Source organism: Procambarus clarkii, chromosome 47 (assembly GCF_040958095.1).
Source record: "Procambarus clarkii isolate CNS0578487 chromosome 47, FALCON_Pclarkii_2.0, whole genome shotgun sequence".
Taxonomy (NCBI): domain Eukaryota; kingdom Metazoa; phylum Arthropoda; class Malacostraca; order Decapoda; family Cambaridae; genus Procambarus; species Procambarus clarkii.
The window spans coordinates 19,885,676-19,907,991 of record NC_091196.1 but is presented as its reverse complement, the minus strand read 5'-3'; the positions used below and the strand labels follow the sequence as shown (position 1 = coordinate 19,907,991).

The 22,316-nt window shown below is 44.7% G+C and overlaps 1 protein-coding gene across 4 annotated transcripts in view; it reads left to right on the top strand.

Annotated features, from left to right (window-relative positions):
• LOC123762953 (ral GTPase-activating protein subunit beta) overlaps positions 1–22,316 on the top strand; it is a 68,619-nt gene that overhangs the window by 22,364 nt on the left and 23,939 nt on the right. For 2 of the 4 annotated variants that reach the window (XM_045749794.2, XM_045749797.2), the window contains 10 exons: positions 1,017–1,145; positions 1,278–1,461; positions 2,060–2,219; positions 3,139–3,366; positions 4,206–4,341; positions 4,885–4,989; positions 8,419–8,547; positions 8,863–8,916; positions 17,231–17,371; positions 18,296–18,381. In XM_045749794.2, coding sequence (XP_045605750.2) covers positions 1,017–1,145; positions 1,278–1,461; positions 2,060–2,219; positions 3,139–3,366; positions 4,206–4,341; positions 4,885–4,989; positions 8,419–8,547; positions 8,863–8,916; positions 17,231–17,371; positions 18,296–18,381 — 1,352 coding nt within the window. The remainder of the gene's footprint in view (positions 1–1,016; positions 1,146–1,277; positions 1,462–2,059; positions 2,220–3,138; positions 3,367–4,205; positions 4,342–4,884; positions 4,990–8,418; positions 8,548–8,862; positions 8,917–17,230; positions 17,372–18,295; positions 18,382–22,316) is intronic. The other 2 variants (XM_045749795.2, XM_069302052.1) reach the window with 2 other exon arrangements.

Here is a 22,316-nt window from a genome sequence, read left to right as displayed (position 1 = left end):
AATACATTTTATAGCGAATACCACTCATATTTTTTACTACAGTACAGTATGTATATCTTATCTTTATTGAGGACTCTTGTTCATGTATGGAAGACAGTGAGGAGGGGGGAGGAGGAGAAGGTGTTACGTAGTGTTTGGAAGGGGCGTCCCCTTCCATTATAACATCAGGCAGTGATAACGTTTCTGGGGTACTCTGTCTCCTATGTTTTGCAGGCATACCACTAGAACCTGGTTGAGGCTCACTGCTTTTTGTCTTACTAAGAATCTGTCTAAAGACACTTGTTTTTCCCTACATTTTAACACTTGTCTGTAGTGAGATATCAAATTCATTCACTATGAATGATCTCTTGTTTTTCCTCTATCATCATCCTCACAACTATTTTCTTAGGTTGGACTTTACCATTGACTTTCTTGGGACCGATAGCATGATATATAATACAGAACATTTATGTTCAGAAACCAAAAAAGCGGAAAAACAATTAAATTCTTTCAAAGAATTGAAGCGTGGTCGTCACTGTACGAGATATACTGATAAACAACTGAGTGTGCCTCGCCCTGCACCCCCAGCACCACGCTGTTGTTTGACCCATACAAGTAACAACAGGCGTCGTATTCCAAGAAAAACGTCGTACACCAATTCAAATGTTACGATGAATTTGACGTCGTATACCTTGGTTGTACACCAAGGTACCACTATAGCTTGAAACACATTTGCTAGTACATTCCAGTAATATGATCTTATAACATTGTTTTGTTATAAGATCTTATAAGATCTTATTTTGTTATAAGATTTTTTTGTTACACACAAATAAGTTTTGATTTTTATTTAGCTATCAAGTTCTTTAGATTTAGTAAGGAATTTTGTTTTTTATTTATTTAGTCTTTTTACATTAATCTAACTTGCTCTTTATCTGGGGTAATTTTGCTGTAAAACATGTTATATGATATAGAATGTTAATAAGAATGTTTTGAATTATGTGAGATTACAGTGTACAGTACTTAATATTATTCTGCAGATGATGCTTCACGGTTTCTGGCAAGTGGAAGACCCAAATGCAATAGTATTTTGCATCTCTTTGGCCCTTGGTTGTTTGAGGCTGCTCTAATTAATTGCAATTTACAAGCCAGCCCAGGACCACAGCATAGTAAGTAATGATTGTACAGTACTGTATTTCATAATTAAATTCATGTATTTTGTCTTAAAATTTAGCATCATGTGGGATAAAAATTACCGTATATTCTTAGGTGAATTTAAAATATGATGAAATGGCTTTCAGAATCAGATGTAAGCGGGACTGCCAGTAATGTCTCTCGGAGACCCGTTTCTGTGTTCGGTGGGGAGAGCAATCGAAAATCCAGTGACTCCTTAACACAAGGAGATTCCCATGCTGAGCGTCTCGCAAATCTTACTCCTCAGCACTTCCAGAGTGGGAGAGCTGAGGCCCTTGGGGCTCTCTGCAGGTAGATGCAAAAATTTAATTTATATACATTCATATAACATTTTGTTCATCTCCAGTTGAAGTAAAGGGAACTGAGAATTGTAACTAAAAGTAGAGGGTGGAAATCTTCCCTTCCTCCATTCCCATCCTTCTTGTCTCCATTCCTTTTGTGTCTCCATTTTCTTTCCTTCCTCTGTCTTCCTTCATAGACTTCCTACTTTCCTTCTCTGCATCCCTTCTCTGCATCCCTTCCTTCATTCCCTTTATCTCTGTTCCCCTTTCCTCTATTCCTTTCTCCTCCTCCCTTTCCCCTTGCTTCCCCTTTCCTATTTTTCTTTTGCCTTGCATCCTTTCCCCCCTCCCTTTAACTTTACTTGCCTTCCCCCCCTCCCCTCTCCTCCACTTTTCATCTCCCATTCCATTGTCCTCCCATTTCCCTTTGTTCTAATGGCTCTGAATTATCAGGTCAAAATCAACAAAGTTAAATCTTTTAGAAAATGCAGTTGTTACTACTGTATATTTAAAATGCACTAATATATACAGTGTATTTGGGAGAAGATATTGATTACAAACCATTGTTAATAATTTCTTTGGTACTACAAGTGCACTTTCTTACACAGAATATTTTGTTCTAAAAAAACTGGCGAAGAAATTTTGCCGGTATACTTGGCACGTTTCTACATAGCTCTGCACCAAGGTCTCCGCCAGGTTGATCATGCTCTTCCTACTCCCCACCATGATACAAGTCAGAGCTCTTCTAACCGTAGTCATGGGATGAGGGTAAGTTCTGAGATGCTGTACAGTTTTCCTGTAATATTAGGAAGTTTGGTACTGTACCTCACATTCAAAATTTAATGTGAGGTACAAGTTTCTTGAATAATGTGAGGTTTCTTGAATAATTTATATAGTTGCACAGAGCCTAATAAACATTTTAGAAACATATGAAAGAGTATTATGATTGTTTCCAGAAACTTTGCAATTGTTGGATTTTCATATTGAAACACTTTTTGCGTCTTTGAGGGCCATATGTGTCTATAGTACCTAACTCATCTTGTATTGCGAATAAGACCTGCTCCACTCCACCTTCACTTTTTTCTTCTAAATTCAGCCACCTCTTTCAAAGCACTCTTGTGGGTAAACTCAGTGAGCTACTGAGGGTTTCCTCCCAGAAATCATGTACCGAATGTTAGGAAAGTTACCTTTCTGGTGGGCCCCCAGTAGCTACCCACCCTGTTCTCATACTTCATGTAGGATAATGGGGTTCACAGGGAGCCCTAGAGTGAGGGAAGAAGCTGGCTGAGGCTCAGACAACCTGGGCAGCCATCTGGTTGGTAGTTGGGCACATCATGGTTCAGGCATTTACCTTGTGGAAACTTTTGTTTACCTTATTTACGTAGTTTTTTTTTAGGGCTTTTCTTGGGATCCGTCAGAAAGAGGCATGTCATTACATTTGTTGCTGGATTTTTGTTTAAAGGCTTTGTTAGGTTTTCTCTAGTTTTGTGGCTGTACTCTTATACCCAAGCTCCCATCAGCTCATAGTGAGCTAGAATCTGGATTGGTCTCAGAGGTCTGGTATGTTGGGCTAAGGCTTAGTAGCACCACAGTTAAGCTCAGGAAATTATTTGGGGCCCCCTGCCAGAAAGGCATTTCATTACATTTAACACATTTTTACATTTTTACATTGCATTTTTTCTTTCAGACTGGTATATGTAGTGAGACTGCAGCAAGCATCCTGATGAATGGAGTGGATTTGTTTCGTCTGGATCTGCAGGGTGTGGTCAGCTTGGTTCCTAGTGTTTTGGGAGTGCTGGAGTGTGTTCTGCCAGAAGGAGAGCTCACAGCTCCTTCCCATCTTCCAGTCACCCTCCTGCGACGAGCAGCCACTCATGTACTGCTATCCATTCTTCCTTTGCCCCTTCACTTCCAGGTGGGTTATTTTGGGGCTTTTTTAAGTCATCTCACTATTTTGTGCACATAATTATCAAATTGTAATTACCTAATTTTTGTTAATGGATGGGACCTATGATCATGGTATTGTCTTTCGAAAAGTCTTAGCATCTAGAAATTTGAAGTATTTAATTGTAGATAAATCACACCATCCACTCTGGTAATTTATTCCATCTGCTTAAAACTTTGCAAGTTTTTTTGTAGTTTTTAAGACCATTTTGGTTTTTTTAATTTGTATCTGTTTCTCTTGTGGGTATCATATGGAGTTCAAGAATTTCTCCATATAAATTTTGTCAGTTTTCAGCATAATTTTGTAAGTAGTGATCTTGCCACCCTTTTTTCCTTCCATCTACCAGTTTTGGCATGTTACAGCACATCTAATCTCTCTGTATAGCCCATTATTTTGAAAGCTAGGATCCATTTACTTAAAATTCTTTTATCGTTTTTCCATTTTCCTTGTGTTTTCTCAGGTAAGAGCACTGTTGTCATGAACAGATTACTGGGCAATTTCTCCAACTATGTGCTCATAAGTTATTCTGAAATTGGTCTCTGTTGCTTTGGTTCCTAGGACTATGCCTTTGATAACCCCCTATGTCTTTTTCCTTGACTGTTATTACTTAGTGCTTAGTGTTATTACCCTGACATATTGATGAGCTCATATCACAGTTATGGTTATCTTCATATTTGGTAGGTCTGTATTTACAGTACTCCTTTAGGGAATGGAGCCGAGATAAATATATTCCTTGTGTGAATCTAAGCTAACTGTACATTTCTTGTGAGTGCTTGTTACAATAGCAACAACTTAATTTTGTTTTTCAGGGATTACAGGTAAAGGAAGTTGGTAATAACAGTGGTGAGAGACTGTCCCTGTCACACCTTCGTCCCCAACTTGTCAACCTTCTGACAAATGCTCTTCAGTTGGAGACTGACCCAGCTAACACTCAGATGTTGTTAGGTAAAATATGTTTGTGTGTGTGTTTGGAAAAAGATTGCTCATGGTAGCACTTTTATTCAACCAAATTATCTAATGGAGAAAATTGTAAGAATTATACTACTACTTACTTACCTCTCAGTGTTTTTAACTCTTGATATATTTAGGTATTCCCCAAAAGGATTCTTTAGTTTTTCACTTAATTTTTGTTCCAAAATTTGAAGTATTGCCATAATACCTGGAGAAATCCTTCGTGTTTAGGCTTGAAACTTTAAAAAGATTTGGTAGTACAATTAATATTCTTATTGTTATTGGGCAGGCTACTAATGCCCACCAGAAAAGGATATTTTGTTGCATTCAGTGCTTGATTATTTGGCTCTGATATCTAGAGACCATCTGAGGACTAGAGGACTAGCAACTTTACCCTACACTACAGTACTGTATTGCAGAAAATTTAATGTAACTTGGTAACTACTGAGTTAACTATAGTACAGACTAGTACAGAGCTGATATCATCTCGGCTACCTATACAGTATGTCTTCTAACTAGCTTTGCTTGTGCTTACAGGAGGACTACTCTTCTGTGTACAAGATGCTGCTCTGTGTGAAGTTATGGATTCCATTTCTCAACTTAACTTTTCAACAGACCGAGACCACAACATTATGTCTTCTGGTAAGTCAGTATTATACAGTGACTAAGAGTACAGGATGTCTTAAAATTTTATCTGGGAGCAACTTGTAGCATATACTGGGAAAGGTAAATAAGGCTTATAAGAAATTTTAGTTAAAACTTGTTAACTTGAACTTTTAATCTCTTAATAGGTGTTCGTTAAATTCTGGTTTGACTTGCAACTGTTGAAAATACATTATGTTTCTGTCTTCTGTAATATTTTCATATATTGCACTGATGTATTTTCATCTGATTATATATTCTTGTAATTATTTAGGCTGTAACATTATACAGGTATAACAGTATAGTAGAGCCATTTCTCAAGTTTGAGTTCTTAGTTTATGGAGTTTTGTATTACAGTAGTGAAAAGTTGTCCTCTTGGATTCTGACTGGTAAGTACATAAGCTATTGTTTGAAACTATAACTTTTGTTATGCATGGAAGTGTATCTTTTAAAATTAAAAATTAATACAGTATTGTATATTTCTGCTCAATACTATACTGTATTTATTATTTATACAATCCAGGTTATAAGACTGCTATGGCTATTGACTGGAGTATAATTTTTGTTAATGAAGTTGTTTCAAAGGCATTCTATAGTGATAATATATTAAAATAGGCACAAAAATGATTGCCTTCAAGCCCAAACACCATTGTATCTAACTATTAATTATAATTTAACACAGTTAATGATAATTTGGTGACCTACTGGTCTATCTACCATTTTGTTTTGTTTCTGGAGTTGGGTTGTAATGTGCAGGACTTAAGGAGTCTGTAGTATTTTGTATAGAGGAGTGCTGTATAGAGTTTTATTGCTTCTTTTTGTCTCGTGCATTTTTTCTGGTGTATTTTCAGTTGTTTTTATCCATTGGGTGCATCTCTACTCACCTTATTGTGCTTGCAGGGGTTGCGTTTCATTTTTTGGGGGCCCACTTGTCGTCTTTCATTTAACTGATGTACAGGTTCTTGAGCCTATTGGGCTTTATCATATTTATAGTTAAAACTTTGTATAGTATTTGCTTCCACCATTTCTTAGTGCATTCTGTTTGTTCACTACTGACTTTGGTTGAAATTCTTTCTAATGTGCTTGTGGCTTATTTGAGTACTTGGTTTCCACCTGTGTTACCTTATTCAAGTACCACCCATGCAAAATCGTCTGTCCTTGTTTGCCCTATCAGTTTTTCTGAGAATTTTAAATGTGGTAATCATGTCTCCCTAAACTCTGAAGTTTCATTCTTGTAGTGTTTCTTTGTAACTCATATGTCTTGGCTCTGGGACTAGTCTGGTGGCATACCTCTGAGCTTTCTCGAACTTCATCTTGTGTTTGACTAGATAAGGACTCCACATTGGAGCTGCAAACACTAGGATTGGTTTGTCGTATGTGATACACAGATTTCCAAAGGCAGTTCTTATGATGGCTAATCCAGCACATGTTGCTGCTTATGTCCATTTGATTGTTCTTCAGAAGACAGATTCAGTGTGATATAAACAACCAGGTCTATCAACCCAGTTCTTGAAGGATTTCATGTACCATTTGGTACCTCATGTCGAGCCTGTTTCCTACACCTAGTTCAATTATTTTCGGAATTCAAAGTTTGTACATGTTGCAAGTTACTGATATACACTTCCCTGTTATTCAGAAGCTATGAGTTAGTCACTTACTGCTGAATGATATGCAAGGCAAATTTAGCATTTAACATAGGCAACTTTTTTTCTGTAATAGTTTGCAAATGCTGAGCACCCACATTATTAAGTAATTTACCTCTAGGCTTAGTATTCTTAATTTTGATAGTGAAAATTATAAATTGAATTCTAATTGATGTAATTCCATTATATTGTTAATTAATCAGTATTATTTAATTTTTTATAAATTTTTAATAGAAATTTGAAATCATTATATAGAAAGAATTAAGAAAATCCATAGAATAAAGACCATATTTTGTATGCATATTGACTTAAGAAGATTTTCCATATTAATGTTGCAGTATTACATTCTGTATACAGTATATTGATCATTAAGATACAGCTTTTCCACACGTGTTGTAACCTTGAAATATATCTTCAATAAGTGGCTGCTGTTGAGGGCTTAAGTCTGGAATGTGCCACTGTTGTGTGGGGTGGAACAAAGAGGTGATGATAACAGTGTACAGTATTACAAATATGACATAACAAGCAGGTTTGCTTTACAGTTAACAAACTTATTACCATAATATAAAATGTTAAGTTTGAAGCTGCAGGAGAGTAGAAAGAAAGGTTTGAGAACCTAGGCAAAAAGGAGAGGAAGAAAGTCACAAATACATCACGCAGGCAGGAGATCTGATGAGCTTGGGGAAAGAAAAGAACTTGATGTACAGTATTTTAGGGTCCATATATTTTTTTGTGTACTCGCCTAATTGTGCTTGCGGGGGGTTGAGCTCTGGCTCTTTAGTCCCGCATGTGTGTGTGTGTGTGTGTGTGTGTGTGTGTGTGTGTGTGTGTGTGTGTGTGTGTAAAGAGAAACGTGTATCTTATCTTGAGGTGATTTCGGGACTTAGTGTCCCCGACCTCAACCAGGCCTCCTTTTTGTTACACCCCCCCCCCCTCCCTCCCCCCAGGAAGCAGCCCGTAGCAGCTGTCTAACTCTCAGGTACCTATTTACTGCTAGGTAGCAGGAGTAACAGGGTGAAAGAAACTCTGCCCATTTGTCTCCGCCTCCACCGGGGATTGAACCCGGAACCTCAGGACTGTGAATCCGAAGCACTGTCCACTCAGCTGTCAGGGCCCCCTTGTACATTGACATTTCAGTATAAAATGCAGTATTACTGGTAGTAAGATACTGTATATACTGTATATACTGTATTGCTATGAACTTTATTATACAAGTTGTGTTTTGTATAACTAAATGTCTTTAGGACTTTCTAAGGCTCACTTATATATGTATCAAATTTGTTCTAAAGGTTATATTCTATGGATTCACTTAGTTGCATTTTTGAGTTGCATACAGTATACAGTACAGTATATTTTTACTAAAAACTTGAATTCTATAACAGATTTCCTGCACTTTGCTTTAGATATTCTTTTGAATTAAGACTACTTAAAAGCTCCTTATTATTGATGGTTGCTTAAGATTTGTACTTTCGCAGGTGATCTATTGTGCTAATGTTAAATCCGATATATGTATCATTGTTAATAGTTATTTAAGTCATCATTTGATTGATTAAATGCTTCAATCAGTGATCAGCTTGCATTTGTCTAAGCCTTCAAAGTAACCTTTAAATGTAGTAATTTATTTCTACTTTGTTTGCATTGGTTTGTTATACTGCCTGGTGAATGGTCAATAGAATTTTTTTTTTTAATAATATAACTTCAAATTTATCTTCAAAGTATTTTAAAAAGTTCCTATCTTGATCATTAGCCATGTTAGCTTATGCTTACCAGTTTCCTGAACCTGTAGGTGCCTCTGACACAGTTAGTTCGCATGGTGACTATAACAGCCTTCTGGACGAGAGCTGCGAAACCCTGCCAGAGGGGAGTCTGGGCCAAGTTGGCTCCCCAAACTTCACCGGTACATCCACTAGCCATGGTAATAACTCTCCTTTATGTTGTTTCTTTCTCCTTTATTGTATACTTATTAGTTTACTTGGTGACAAATGGGAGGCCTCTTCAATGTGGGACATGTATAATCCCAATCTCCATTGTTGTCTTTTGAAATTAATAAGAATAGGGCATGTCATTACTTTTTCTCTAGAATGGTCATTTTATTTTCTTGTAAAGATTTATTTGATTTATAAGGTATTGAAGGAGGTAAGAGGCTGACTATGCACTGATTTTTTAATTGTTATATATCATTCAGTATTAATATCATCAATTTTCATTTATTTAAAGAATTTTTTTACAGCAACCTTGCCGAGTACTACAGAGAGCGAAGTTCAGCCAGTTTTAGAAGATTCTGGTAAAGGAAGTGATATGTAATTTACTAACAACATAGAATTAGAATATTATTATAGAAATGGCTACTAATTTACATATGTCAGTTAGTATGTACCGGTACTATGAGCATATGCTCTGTTCTATGGTCATGATTATGCTCCATGTGCAAAATATTTTTGCAATTAAGCACTGTACAATGAGCTATATAAGGACATAAATACTCCTGTCTACAAGTAACTTAATTCTACAAATTAATTACTAACTCGTAAGGTTCATAGTACAGTATTACATTATTTTAAGTATAATGTGTTATCACTCTGAATTGGTGGTTTTCTGCTTCATTAATGAATATATAATCAGTGCTAGACATCCAAACCCAAATTGTTTACATTGCTTTGATATCTATCTATCTGCATCCATCTATCCATAATTTGATGCCTTGTTGCCATAAAGGTGGGGTGGAGGGGAAATAATTTGTTGAGGGAGCTATTTCTTGTAGGATCTTGAGAGGCGTTAAATCCACCTTTAGGTACTACAAATGCTTCTGAAGGAGCAGATAGCTTTTCTGTGGGGAGCCCCTACGGCTCCCTGGAGCTTATCGGGCTAATGTGTGTTATGTTAGACCGGGACATTAGCTAAGGAGTTCAGACCTACCAGGGACCAGCGCCAGAACCTGGCCCCTTCAGAGAGGTTTCAGGGAGCAATGGCCCTGGAAAACCCCATATGGTTGGGGGTTTTCCTTATCTGCCATCGACCGGGGTTAGGCACCCAGAAAGGTAGGCGTAACAAAACAAACCCCACATGGTAAGAAACTACAACAAAAACCGAACAGAGAGGTAGAAAACTCCCTACAATCCCAAGGAAACAAGCAAACAAGCAAACATCACACTTTACTGCCGCGCCGATCGTCCGCGCAGCCCTCCCCACCCCGGGAGGGGGAGGGGGGAGCCCCGGACCTACCGCGCCGGCTGCCAAGCTCCAGTTCGTTCGCTAATGTCAACCGGGATTGACGCTTCTCTGGCCTCAGTTTCCTAGGCGGTGTTTGCCTTGTGTGGCGTTCACTGCCGTGTGTTGTGGTGTGCGGTGGCCAGGAGTACTTCATCAGTGCCGGGGCTGCATGTGCTTAGTGGCTGACTTCCCTAAGCGCCCTGTGAGTACTGCCCTTGCGTTACAGGGTTATCTTCCCTGGGGCGTTCGGGAACCATTCCCGTAGAGGTTCTTGCTGCTCGGCATTTGCCTCGCCCTTGGGGCCAGCTGGGGCTTGGGGCCCTTGTTTGGCCCTGGGTAGGGATTGGTATTGTGCTGGTTAGGGCGTCAAGGTGTTGCGCAGCCTGCCACCTAAGCGGCGGCCGGTTTCTGTTGCCTCTGGAGACGGTGTACTTTTGCGGGGTTTTTCTTTTGTTTTTCATTTTCTTGCCTGGTGGGGGTCTGCCTAAGGTGGTTATAGTTCCACTGGTAGTGTTTGGCGGCCCTCTGCTAGGCCCCCGTGCTTGTACACGTCTCAGGGGTTTTCAGTGCTCTAATCTACCCTCTTGTTATGTTTGGGTTTCTTAACCGGTTAGCAACACCTTGCCCGGGCTTCCCGTAGTTGTTACCCTACGGGCCCTGGAAACCCCTGTCTGGGCTCGGGGGACCATTGAATGTGTCTTCCGGGTTCCAACCCGTCTTGAACGGGATCGTTGGTTGCTGTTCCCTTGTCTCCGGGTGACAGTCGCCATTTTTACCTCCGTCATGCTGCCTGTTGGGTCACTGACACCTTGACCCGGAGTCTTGCGAGTGATTCTCTGCTTGTTCTCCAGTACTCTCCTGTTGTTATTACTGTTCAGAGTACAGGCGGCATCCGTGTTGCAAGCTAGGTTAGGTTGCTGCAACATGCTAGGTTGGTTTCCCACTCGAATGCCCCGTGGCCGCCCCGTTTGGTTAGGTGCTGCTCGCCCCTTTCTCTCCATGTTCCCGGCTCAGGACCGTCTGCGTGTTTCTGGGTCGGGGCGGGGTTCAGTTGCGGCAGAGACTCGGGCGGTTTTCGGGGGATGCCCCGTTCGGGTTGGGGACGGAGGTTTGAGCCTGTGCCTCCTGCCAAGGCTTCTGGGTCTTACCAGCGGCCCTTTCTTGTTGCCTTTCCCATGGGCTCTTGCTTTTCTTTCAGGGCGGAGGGCTTGGAGGACGGCTCTGCCCCGGGGCCTCTGTTGTTGGTTCCCGGGGCTGTGGGGGATGCCTACTAGCAGTTCTGGGGCGGTTTTGCCCCTTCAGGGGTTTTTCTGCTGTTGGGCGTCGTTTTCGCCCTTCCAGTCTGCTAGCTTCCCACATTTGCTGGCGTGTTTTTGTGTATTTAGCGTCAGTCACAGCCCCTGCTGGCGGCCATTTTCGTCTGCCGGTTTCCCGGCGTGGCCACCAGGGCGGCGTTGCGGTTTGTTTACATGCGTCTGGGTGTGCGAGCGAGCGTCTCTGGTGAGTTTTCAAAAAATTTGCAGGGTTTTTGTTCTCCTGTTGTCGTTTCTTTGTTTTTCTGGTGTTTTCTTGCCGTTGCCTGTTCCTCTGGGAACGTTTGGGTGTTGATTTTGGGTCTGAGCCTCTGGGTTTAGGCTCAGTGCCCCTGGCTGGTATGCTTGCTCCCACACCTTGCCCCTCGGTTTTCGGTCTGTTGGGACCGTTTTCCCAGGGCGTTCTGCGGGGGTCTGTGCTTTGCCTTTTAGTGGTGTTCTCCGCCGGCAAATGTGGTGGTTTGGGCTCCCCCTGGTTCGATTCTGGGTTCCTTTGGGTTCCTTGGTTTCGTTCTGGAGGTTTCTTCCTCTTGGGCCCCCTTTTGTGGGTTCAGGGGACTTTGTTTCCTCGTGTGACCCGGTTCTGCCTTTTGGGGTTCCGGGGTCTTCCTGGCTTGCAGACTGAGCTTTTTGGGTCTTGGCACATGTTGTGGTTGTGCTGGGACTTTGTGGTTTTGCTGTCGAGGTGGGCCTTTTGATGCAGTTTTGTGCCTTCTTTGCCTGGCCGGCGTTGTGCTCTTTGCCACTAGTCGGCGGCTTGTGCTTTTACGATACATGTCCTCACCTAGTTGTGCTTGTGGGGGTTGAGCTCTGGCTCCTTGGCCCTGCCTCTCAACCGTCCGTCAACAGGTGTATCGGTTCCTGTGCCTCTTGGGCTCTGTCATGTCTACATGTGACATTGTATGGGGGTCAGCCTCGTTACTTGTGTGAGGAGTCGCCACATTACTTCTTAGTGCTTTCCCGTTCCCATTCTGACACTCAAAAAAAAAAAAAAAAAAAAAAACTAATTCTATCTGTGGCTCTTTTGGGTACTCGGTTTCCACCTGTGTCCCCTAGTGCGTGTGCCCCTTGTGTTACATATCCTGTCCTTCTCAACCCTGTCGATTCCCTTGGGTATCTTGTATGTGGTGATCAGGTCTCCCCTCACTTCCTCTTCCAGCGAAGTGTGGTGTCATTCCCGTAGTCTCTCCTCATGACTTCGGTAGTGTACTTTTTCTTTCTGAAGGGGTTCTGTTCCCTTCTCTGTTGCCTGGGCGCTGGGGGAGCAGCTTGCTCTGTTGCCTCTCGCTTGGTCCCGCTGTTGGTGGGCGCTTTGGGTTGTCTTCCGGCCTCTGCTGGCGTCGGAGGACGGCTTCTCCCCCTTGGGGGGGGTTCAGAGCTGGCGGGGTGGGCTTCTTCCCTGCGCTTCGTCATTTCCTCTTCGTGGGTGCGTGGGGCGTGGTCGCTCCGCCCCATCCTTCTGGGCTTCCCGTCTGCTCTTTGCAGTCATGAGCTTTTCCAGTCTGCAGTTCTTCTGGACTACTTCCGTCTGCGCCCTGGATCCTCTGCCCTGCTCGGAGGACTGTTGTCTCCTGTTCGGATTCTGTTAGGGCCGGGTGCTTGGATGGTGGACCTGGACCTCCAGGTCACTTCTTGGCACGTTCCTCTCCAGTTTTTCTGGGGCTAGCACGGTTGGTAATTACCTATGTGTACTTACCTACGTGTAGTTACAGGATGAGAGCTACTCTCGTGGTGTCCCGTCTTCCCAGCACTCTTTGTCATATAATGCTTTGATTATACTTGTCATACTGTCATATAATGATTGTCATATGTCATAATATGTCTTCATATGATTGTCATACAATGCTTTGGTGGTGGGGCTTCAGGTTTGCTGTTTTTATTGCATTCCCTATTTTGTGAAGGGCACTTTGTATACTCTTTGCATCTTTACCGGATCTTAGTGCCCTGTCTGCGTCTGAGATTCGGTGTCTGGCCTACCTCGACGACTGGCTGGAGTGGGCTCCCAGTCAGTCCGCTTGTCTGCTCGCCAGGGGATGGTTCTTTCCAGATCGCTGGGTTTGGTTTCCTGGTGCTCTGGAGGTTTTCCCTTCTGTTTCCGTCCCGGGTTCGGACCTGGGCCTTGTTTCAGGCTCTTGGGCCCCTCATTGTCTTCCCTCCAGAAGTGTTACTGTGGCTGTGGTCCCGCCTTTGGCTGTTCGGGAGGGGGTCCCGGGTTGCTCAGCGGTTGCTTGGGCGGTTGTGCGGGAGTTTGCACTTCGGCGTGCTTGTCTGCCCGCGGAGTCGGGTTTGGCTCCGGAGTCGGTTGGTTCCTACGGAGACTCCACTTCCGCCTCTTGCATTCCTTGGGTTCCTCTGGGGATCTGGTGTTGGTGCTGCGTCACCAGCTTCCTCTTTGGGGTTTTCGGGGTTCCGTCCCTTGGCGGCTCCCCGAGCCTTCGCTCGATGTGTTCACGGACGGGTCGTCTCTCGGCTGGGGCTTTGTGACCAGTGCTCACCAGGTCGGCCGAGGTTGATGGAGTCTGTCTGTCCGTCGGGCTCACAGCCCGGTTCAGGTGTTCATGGCTGTCTGGTTTGCGCTTCGGAGGGTTTGGGTCACTAGGTACTCTACCGTTCAGCTCTGTTTGGACTGTTCTCTGGTGGTTCTGGCCGGAACCACAGGGGGTTTGGTTAACCGTGTGGTTCGTGTCCGGGGTGTGTCCTGCGTCCTGGTGGACAGCTGTCTCGGTTCATTCCTCTTTGTGGGTTGGCCAGTCGTCGCCGATTCGTTTTGTTGGCTCTGTTGGGCTTATGGACTCCTGGCCATGGACGTCTTCGGGTCGGCGTGGTCTAGGCGTCGCCCGTTTTGTGGCGCCCTTCCCACCTGCGAGGACTTCACGGTGGAGGTTTTCGGCAGGCCTGGTCGAGGTGGGGGGTACCTGTACCTCTTCTCCCGGTCCAGCTGTTGCTTCGGGTTCTGGCTCAGTTGCAGCCCATTCCCACGAGAACAGTCCTTATGGTTCCACTGTGGCCGGCCCGGCCTTCTTTTCGGACGCTGCTTGATAGGTGTCCGTACCCGGGGCGTTTTTCCTGAGGCTTCGCCTCTTTCAGCAGGCCGAATCGGTCCTGTCCGTGACTGGTTCGGCCTTCTCTTTGGCTCTTCGCGTCTGGTATTTTGACGCAGGTATCGCCATCTCTATGGTGTTCAGGTGGTTTTGTTGACGGTGTCCCACCTGCGAGCTTCGTCTTGGAGACTGTATGACGTTTATTACGTCTTCTCGCGTTTTGTTTCCCCTCCGGCCTGCTCATGAGTCGCCTGAGCCATCCTGGTCCTTGTTCAGGGTGCCTTCTTCTCTTCCCCTCAGTTTGTGGTAGCCCCTTCGGTTTCAGTTTCCTCCTTTTTGGTACTGGTGGTAGCTTTATTGGTGTGCAGCCTTTCTCTGTCCTGGCGACGGTCGAGACGGCTGCTTTCCGGAGGGGTTCTTGGGGTATTGGTACTTGTTTGGTTTGGCCGGGGGGTGCGTCCTGTGTTGTCCAGTTGTGCTTTTTGCTGTTGCCGGCGTACCGTGCCTGGGGATGCGCTGTGGTTGATCCGGTTCTTTCGTTCCCTGTTTTCAGGGCTCGGGTCTCCCGGGTCGTCCGCAGTGTTTTCCTTCTTACTGCGGTCTGTCTTTGCGCCCGTGCTGTTCAGACGTTTACAGCAATTGCTGCTGTGTTGGTGACGTCTCGGGCTCATTTCGGGCGCAGGGAATTGTGGGTCGCACAGGTTTTTGGCCGCCCATCCATGTGTGCGTCTGTTCTTGGGCGTTCTTGTTGCCTTGGGTCGCAGGTTTGCAACCGGTTGTCTTGGCTTTGCGTTGCAGAGTTTGTGGCGGCCGCCTCCCGGGTTAGCCCTTTCTTTTCCTTCTCTTTGGGTATGAAGCTCCAGGGAGCCGTAGGGGCTCCCCACAGAAAACCAGCGTTGAATGTAATGAAACGCCATTTTCTGGGTGAGCCCCGGAGGCTCCCTGGAAACCCTCCCTCCCACCGGTCGGCGGTTTTTTCGCGTTGGTTGAAGCTTAGCTACCGAACTGGAGCTTGGCAGCCGGCGCGGTAGGTCCGGGGCTCCCCCCTCCCCCTCCCGGGGTGGGGAGGGCTGCGCGGACGATCGGCGCGGCAGTAAAGTGTGATGTTTGCTTGTTTGCTTGTTTCCTTGGGATTGTAGGGAGTTTTCTACCTCTCTGTTCGGTTTTTGTTGTAGTTTCTTACCATGTGGGGTTTGTTTTGTTACGCCTACCTTTCTGGGTGCCTAACCCCGGTCGATGGCAGATAAGGAAAACCCCCAACCATATGGGGTTTTCCAGGGCCATTGCTCCCTGAAACCTCTCTGAAGGGGCCAGGTTCTGGCGCTGGTCCCTGGTAGGTCTGAACTCCTTAGCTAATGTCCCGGTCTAACATAACACACATTAGCCCGATAAGCTCCAGGGAGCCTCCGGGGCTCACCCAGAAAATGGCGTTTCATTACATTCAACGCTGGTTTTTTTTTAATATCGGTGAATTTGGATCCAGAATCTGGCACTTGGTGAGGGAGTTGGTGATTCAGACATCACCCCAAAGCTGAGATATAACCACCATAAATTATAAATGCATGAAAACAAACAAGTGCTTGAAAGAAAATGATTAACCTGTATTGCTCTTTTTGTTTCCTAATGTCAGACACTTTTTGTTTAACCCATCCTCTCGTAAAGCTCTCAGAGTGAAGTAGCCATTTTCACAAAGTTCAGTGACTCTAAGCTTATCTTTAACTTGTAACATAACTCACTTCCTCTTAATTCTGCCACATTGATTGCTGCTGCTAACTAGATGTATTCTTAGCCATTAACTATCTAAAGTTTCTATTAAAGTCAAAAGTTAGAAAATAATTTTTCATGAATATAATTTCTAGCTAGAAAAGAACACACGGTTGGACACTGGGAATAATAATTGTTTTATGAGCATGTACGAGGGCACTCTGCATAATGAACTTGCATCAAACATTAAAAACAACAGATTTTTGAAGCACAAAATTACTTGCCAGCAAGGTTTAAAGTGATTGTGAACTTATAGAAAGGATGGATGCTCAAGAAAAACAGCATTCCATATTATTCTTGTTATAATTATGATACTCATTTCCACTGGACTACTTTGGGTTTGCCCGGGGGTGTAGAAGTTCCAGTTGGCCCAGGTCCAGTCTTAAGGGGAGGAGGGGTGGTACAGTATATGTTGATTACACCAGCAAGTGCCATTAAGTGGATGCTGCATTTGGCTGGCTGTGAGTGAGAGAGAGAGAGAGGCAATAGATGCTTACATTTATATGACCTAGAATTTGTGTAATTTATTTTGATGAGTTGTTTGCTTGAATTTAATATAGCTTGTAAAGCTATTAACATCTCTTCCTCTTGCCTATGCCTCTTTTTTTTGTATGAAATATTCAAGTTAAGTTTCACATCCTTATCACTCTTTGTACTGTACATATGTTAATAAATTGTCTTCCATGCTGCTTAAGTATTTCATAATTATTGTACATAATAAACTATGTACCATATAGAGTACAGCATATATATATATCTGATAAAATAATGCAGCAATTTCTGACAAGGCCAGTGGTATCATTGCATATATTTGTAGTAGACTAGGCCAGTACCATCATTGAATATAATTAGCTATACATCTGACAAGGCCGATGCCATCATTACACATAATTAGCTATATGACAAGGACAGTGTCATCATTACATGAAATGTTGCTATATGACAATGCCGGTGCTGTCATTGGCTTTCAAGTATTTGCCTACATAACACTCAGACAGTTAACAATCTGCAATCATTTGTTTTTAAATATCATCTGTAGTACCACTTGCTTTTAGAACTCATTCCCTATGAACGTGCTATATAGTCGTAATGGCTTGGCGCTTTCCCCCTTGTAATTACATTCCTCCCTATGTGTTTTTTAATTTATTACACCTTTTATTTAAAAGATCCACTATGGCCTTGTTCCATGTAGAACATTTTGGATGGTAAATATTATTTAAGTGAGGAAAAATATGCTAATTCTGTTATCTTCACCGTACTGTGCCTGCAGATTCAGCACATGCCTTGTTTGTGCGAGCAATTTACCTTGTGTGTCACCGGCTCATCTCTTCATGGAAGAGTGATGTTAATGTTTCCTTGGCTGGCTTGGAGCTCCTCTCTGGTTTGGCACGTCTCAATATTGCAGAGCAAGGTTTGTCACTTTTTTAATATTTTGATTTTTAGTTTGTGTGTATAAATGATATAGTGTCTATCCTAAAGGTGATGATATTGTGACATTATCTTTTAACTTATTCTTTTATGTTACCCTTTGTTAAGTGTAAACTGTAACTCGATTAGTATAGAACATTTTGAGCCCAGCCTAAAATATGATATTTGTTTTTCAATTAAGGTGGAAAGATTTGGTTAAGTACCAGAGTAGTTTGTTACTGATTAATTGTATATAAAGAGAGTGTGCTTTGATGCTTGAAAATTTGTTTGTTTGTTCACATGTTGAATTTGTGCTAAAATGTATGACAAATGATATACAGTACAGTATTAGGGTTTAATTTTCATTATGTAACTAATATTGTGTAGCTTTCTGATGTGACTGATGGTAAATGGGGACTGTCAAATATAATAGTGCAGCATAAATTGTCTCCAGATGATTGGAGCTTAAGGATTGAGGGAGCAACCAAATGGTATAGCTCAGAAAGGATATGTGAGGCATTATGAAAAAGGTCAAGAACTTTGTGATCAATGTTTATATAGAATAAAGGTAAATTGTAATTACAGTAGCACCCTCAAAACTGGCTTGTATTATTCTAGAACTGATCCAAATTTTTATGATAGCCGGATTTCTGGAAATTTTTCCATCTTTAATTATTTATTTGCCATCTTAATTAATTTATTTTCCATCATATTAAACACTAATAATATACTGTATAAATAATTTAGCTAATTTTGTTTAGTAGTGTGTTGCAAGACAAAAGCTATAAGTATAATCCATTGTATATGGTATGCTGATATATGGTGCAACATATCAGATTGCCATATGGCTTGTTAATGATCTTTGGTAGTTGTAGACTGTTCCTGCCTTTGAACTGATTGACTTAGGTATATGCATCTTATTTGCCAGATGGGTTAGAGTGCAAGCGCGCTGTGAAGTGGCTGTGTGACTACATAGCTTATCAGTGTTCAAGACCTCCACGGGCACATTCTAAGGTATGTCTTGTAGAAAATTGTACAATAACTTTTTTGGTAGCCTAAAATTATATAATCTAATTTCTGTATCACTGTTTGAGGCTGAAATAATTACAAAGCTTGAAATAATTACAAGTTTTTGGTTTATTATAGTCATTAAGGGATTGTTTTCACTTGCGCCTACTGTAAAAATATTAGTGTTACACAATGTGTCCACTGTTGCAGGGAGGGAATGACAAACTTTGATTCATATTAATTTTTTATGTATCAATTTTCATTCTTTTGTTTTCTGTTACATATCAGATTATGAGTTATGCTGAAAGACTACTATTCTGATGTTTAGCCCTGGTTGGCACCTCAGTGGTGCCATTTGTTTAGAGCACTGGTGTAACCAAGGCGTAGTGCGTACACCTGGCTTCTGAGTGATGTACAGTACTTGACCCAAAATGGGCAGGATCATTTCTGCAACATCTTGTTTCTTCATGCAGGGCAGAGACTTTTGTAGAAATAAGAGAACAACTTGCAGCCAAGTGAAACTGCATACTCGCTATGACACTCGAGAACAATCTTAAACCTCAGAAAGCAACGAGCATCATTGTCATCTCACCTGTGTTCAAAAAAGAAAAAAAAATCTTATAGAATGATATATTTGCATGCAAAAAGTAAAGAAAAAGGAAAAGCACAAATATCTAAGTATTTTCTGATCTTGTGCACAGTAGGTGAAGCCCAAGTGGTTGAGTCACTGGGTCCATTGATATGAGTTGCGTAGTTGCCGAAATTTGGTGAAGGGAGATAGGATTTGTATGGTCAACTTGGATTTTTTTCTGGGGGGAGCCCCGTCGGCTCCCCGGAGCTTTACCGGCTGATATGCTAATGTCAGACTTTGGCATCAGTCATGTGTATGGAGTTCTAGGGCCTACCGGGGACCACGAGCCAGAACCTGGCCCCCTCAGAGAGGCAAGGGGAGCAATGGCCTATAGAAACCCCCGTGTGGTTGGAAGCATTCTATGTCTGCCATCGACCGGGTCAAGCATCCAGAAAGGTAAGCATTCCAAAACAAACCCCTATTCTGGTGAAAATTGCTACCTAAGCCGAACTAGTGAATAGAACTCTTCAACAGAAAACACGGAAACTAGTATGACGTCATACGTCACCGCGCCGCTGTCTGCGCAGCTCCCCCCTCCCCGGGAGGGGGAAGGGGGAGCCCCAGACCTCCCACGCCGGCTATCCACCCATCAGTTCTTCGGCTGATGCTATAGGCAATGGTTATGTGCTCCGGCTCCAGTGGTTGTTTCAGCACTGTACCTAGAGTGTGGTGTCTGTTTTCTAGGTGGTGCGTGAGCCGGGTGTGATTCTTCAGTACTCGGGCTGCATGCGCCTAGGGTTCCCTTCCCTAGGTGCCCTGTAAGTACTGCCCTTGGGGCTTGGGGCCACCTTCCACAAGTTCCTTGGGTCCTGCCCCTGCTTGGCCGTTTACTGCTTGGTTTTCGGCCGCTCTTTGTGTGCTCGGGTGTTCTGTCTCCCTTGTTCGCCTTAGAGTAAGGGGCAGTGTTTGCACTGGTGGGGCGCGGGGTACTGTGCAGCTTGTCTTTACCAATCATAGCGGCCGGCTCTGTTCCGCTTGGGTACGCTGTCCTCTTGCGGGGTTTTCTTTTTCTTTTGTTTATATACCTGGTGGGGGGGTCTGCCTTCGTTCTTGCCCCTTGTGTCCCTTGTGTTCTGAGTATTTCTGGTGGTACCCCCTGCTAGGTCCCCGTGAGTGTACACGTCCCGGGGGTTCAGCTCTTAGAAAGTTGTTTGGTAGCTTGGGTGCCGGTTAGCAGTACCCTGCCTGGGATTACCTGAGCGCGAGTCCTCTTAAAGTAAACGCTCGGGACCCTGGGAAACCCCTGGGGGCGCGCGGGTCCGATGGATGTGACCCCAGAGCCCCCCCCTCGCTTCCAGCGAGTTTGAGGGTTGCTCTCACCTTTTGTCTCTGGGTGACTCTCTGTTTTGCCTCCGTCTGCTGCCTGTGGGGTCGGTGACACCTTCGACCCGGTGTCCTGCGAGTTTGGTTGCTCGTTGTGGCTCGGTTACCCAGTTGTGCTTACAAAGCGGGTGCGGGCAGCAGGGGCGTTGCACTTGAGCCTTGGTGGTGGCAACGTTCTCGTGGTTTCCTCCCCGGGAGCCCCGGGGCTGCCCCGTTGTATTTCGTTTTGGGACTTGGGGGTGTTGGTTGCTTCGGTTCCATCCACGCCCCCTTGTCTTTCCCCTGGTTCACCCTTCCTGCCTGTATCCGGTTCCTTACCGTCTGTAGGTTCAGGGCGGGGTGTTTGGTGGTGTTGAGACTCGGGCAGTCTCGGGGAATTCCCCTTCCGGGGTAGTGACGGGGGCATTTGGGCCTGTTCCTCCAGCCGTGTTGTATGAGTCTGCCAGTGGGCTCCCTTCCTTAGTGTTTTCACGGCTGCCCCGGTTTTCTGGTACGGCCGGGGCTTTGGGGGAACGGCTCGGCCCCGGGGCCTGTCGTGTAGGTTCCCGGGGCTGGGGAGGGGCTGACTTGGGGGGGCCTTGGCCCCGTTAGACCCCGTGGGGGGTTTTATCCCCCTCTCGGCGGGGCTTGTGGTTACGCGGAGTGGGGTCTTTCCTCCCCACTCGCCGTACGTGCTGTTGGACGTCGGCCCCTCCCCGGGCTCGGTTCCTTGGCCTTTGAGTCGGTTGGTTCCGTCCTGTGGGTGGATGTTTCCTCCCCCGCTTTTTGGGACGGTGTTTTTGTCATGTTTCCCCGTTCGATGGGGTTCTGCGTGACTTTTGATCTCGGGTGCGCCTGCGCCTTCGTGTGCCTTCGGGACTAGTGTTGGCTTCTGTGTTCTCGAGGGTACGGGAAGGTTTTTCGCTACTTCCCGCATTATTGGAACGTCTGTCGGCTCCTAGTACTTGTCGCCCTGTTGGGCTACTTGTCGCCCTGTTGGGCTACTTGTCGCCCGGTTGGGCTACTTGTCGCCCGGTTGGGCTACTTGTCGGCCGTTTGGGCTACTTGTCGCCCGTTTGGGCTACTTGTCGCCCGTTTGGGTTCCCTTTTTTTGGGCTCTTTGCTTCTTTGGCCGGTTTTATTGTTCCTGCTTCCTCTTTTGGCTCTTTTTCTCGTGCAATAGTCCTGGCTGGCGCCTTCCCGCAGGGAGGGTGTGCGGTTCGGCCAGCGTGTTATGCGCATGCGCCGTGGAGTTTGTTTTGGTCTGGGCGATGGTTCAGTGCTGGGGTTTTGCGCCCTTTTTTGCTACAGTGCTTCGCCTCTCGTTCTTCTCCCTGGCTGCGGTATGTGCCCCTTTGCGCCAGGGGTGTCCTGGTTCCCAGTTGTGGGGAGGACACCGCGGTTTTCTGTGTCATGGGTGTGGACCGCCTCCTTCGCCTCTCCCTGTTCTCCTGCGGGTCCGGCTCTGGCGTCTTCACCTGGCGGTGCTCCCAAGTTCTTCTGGGCACGGTTGAGTCGTGTCAAGTTCGAGCCACCATTCACCAGGTGAGTTTCTGCGGTCTGGCGTCTTTTGGCCGGGCGCTGGATGCGGCGGTGTTCATATACCTGTCTTTATTTAGGTATAATTTTGTACGACTGAGACCGTTCGCACACCAGTGACTGTCCCTTTATCACCCCTTCCTGTCCCCCTCATGTGCATGTCCAACCCATGCTGGAGTCGTTCAGGGGACCCTCCTTTTTTAATGTTGTGAGGTGTGGGGGTTGTAGGGTTGGTTCTGTACTCACCTGGTGAGGCTCCTGGCTGTGCTTGCAGGATTTGAGCTCTGGCTCTTGGGTCCCGCCTATCTGGTAGAACTTGCGGGATAGTACCAGTGGAGTGCAGTGGTGCTATTGGCACTTTTGGGGAACACTGTATTACCATCAGTGGTCTGTGCTTGTTACACGACCTACTTGCGAGCATAAGCCTTCTTGCTGGTTCGTCCGTGGACTTCCAGGGCGCACTGGCCTG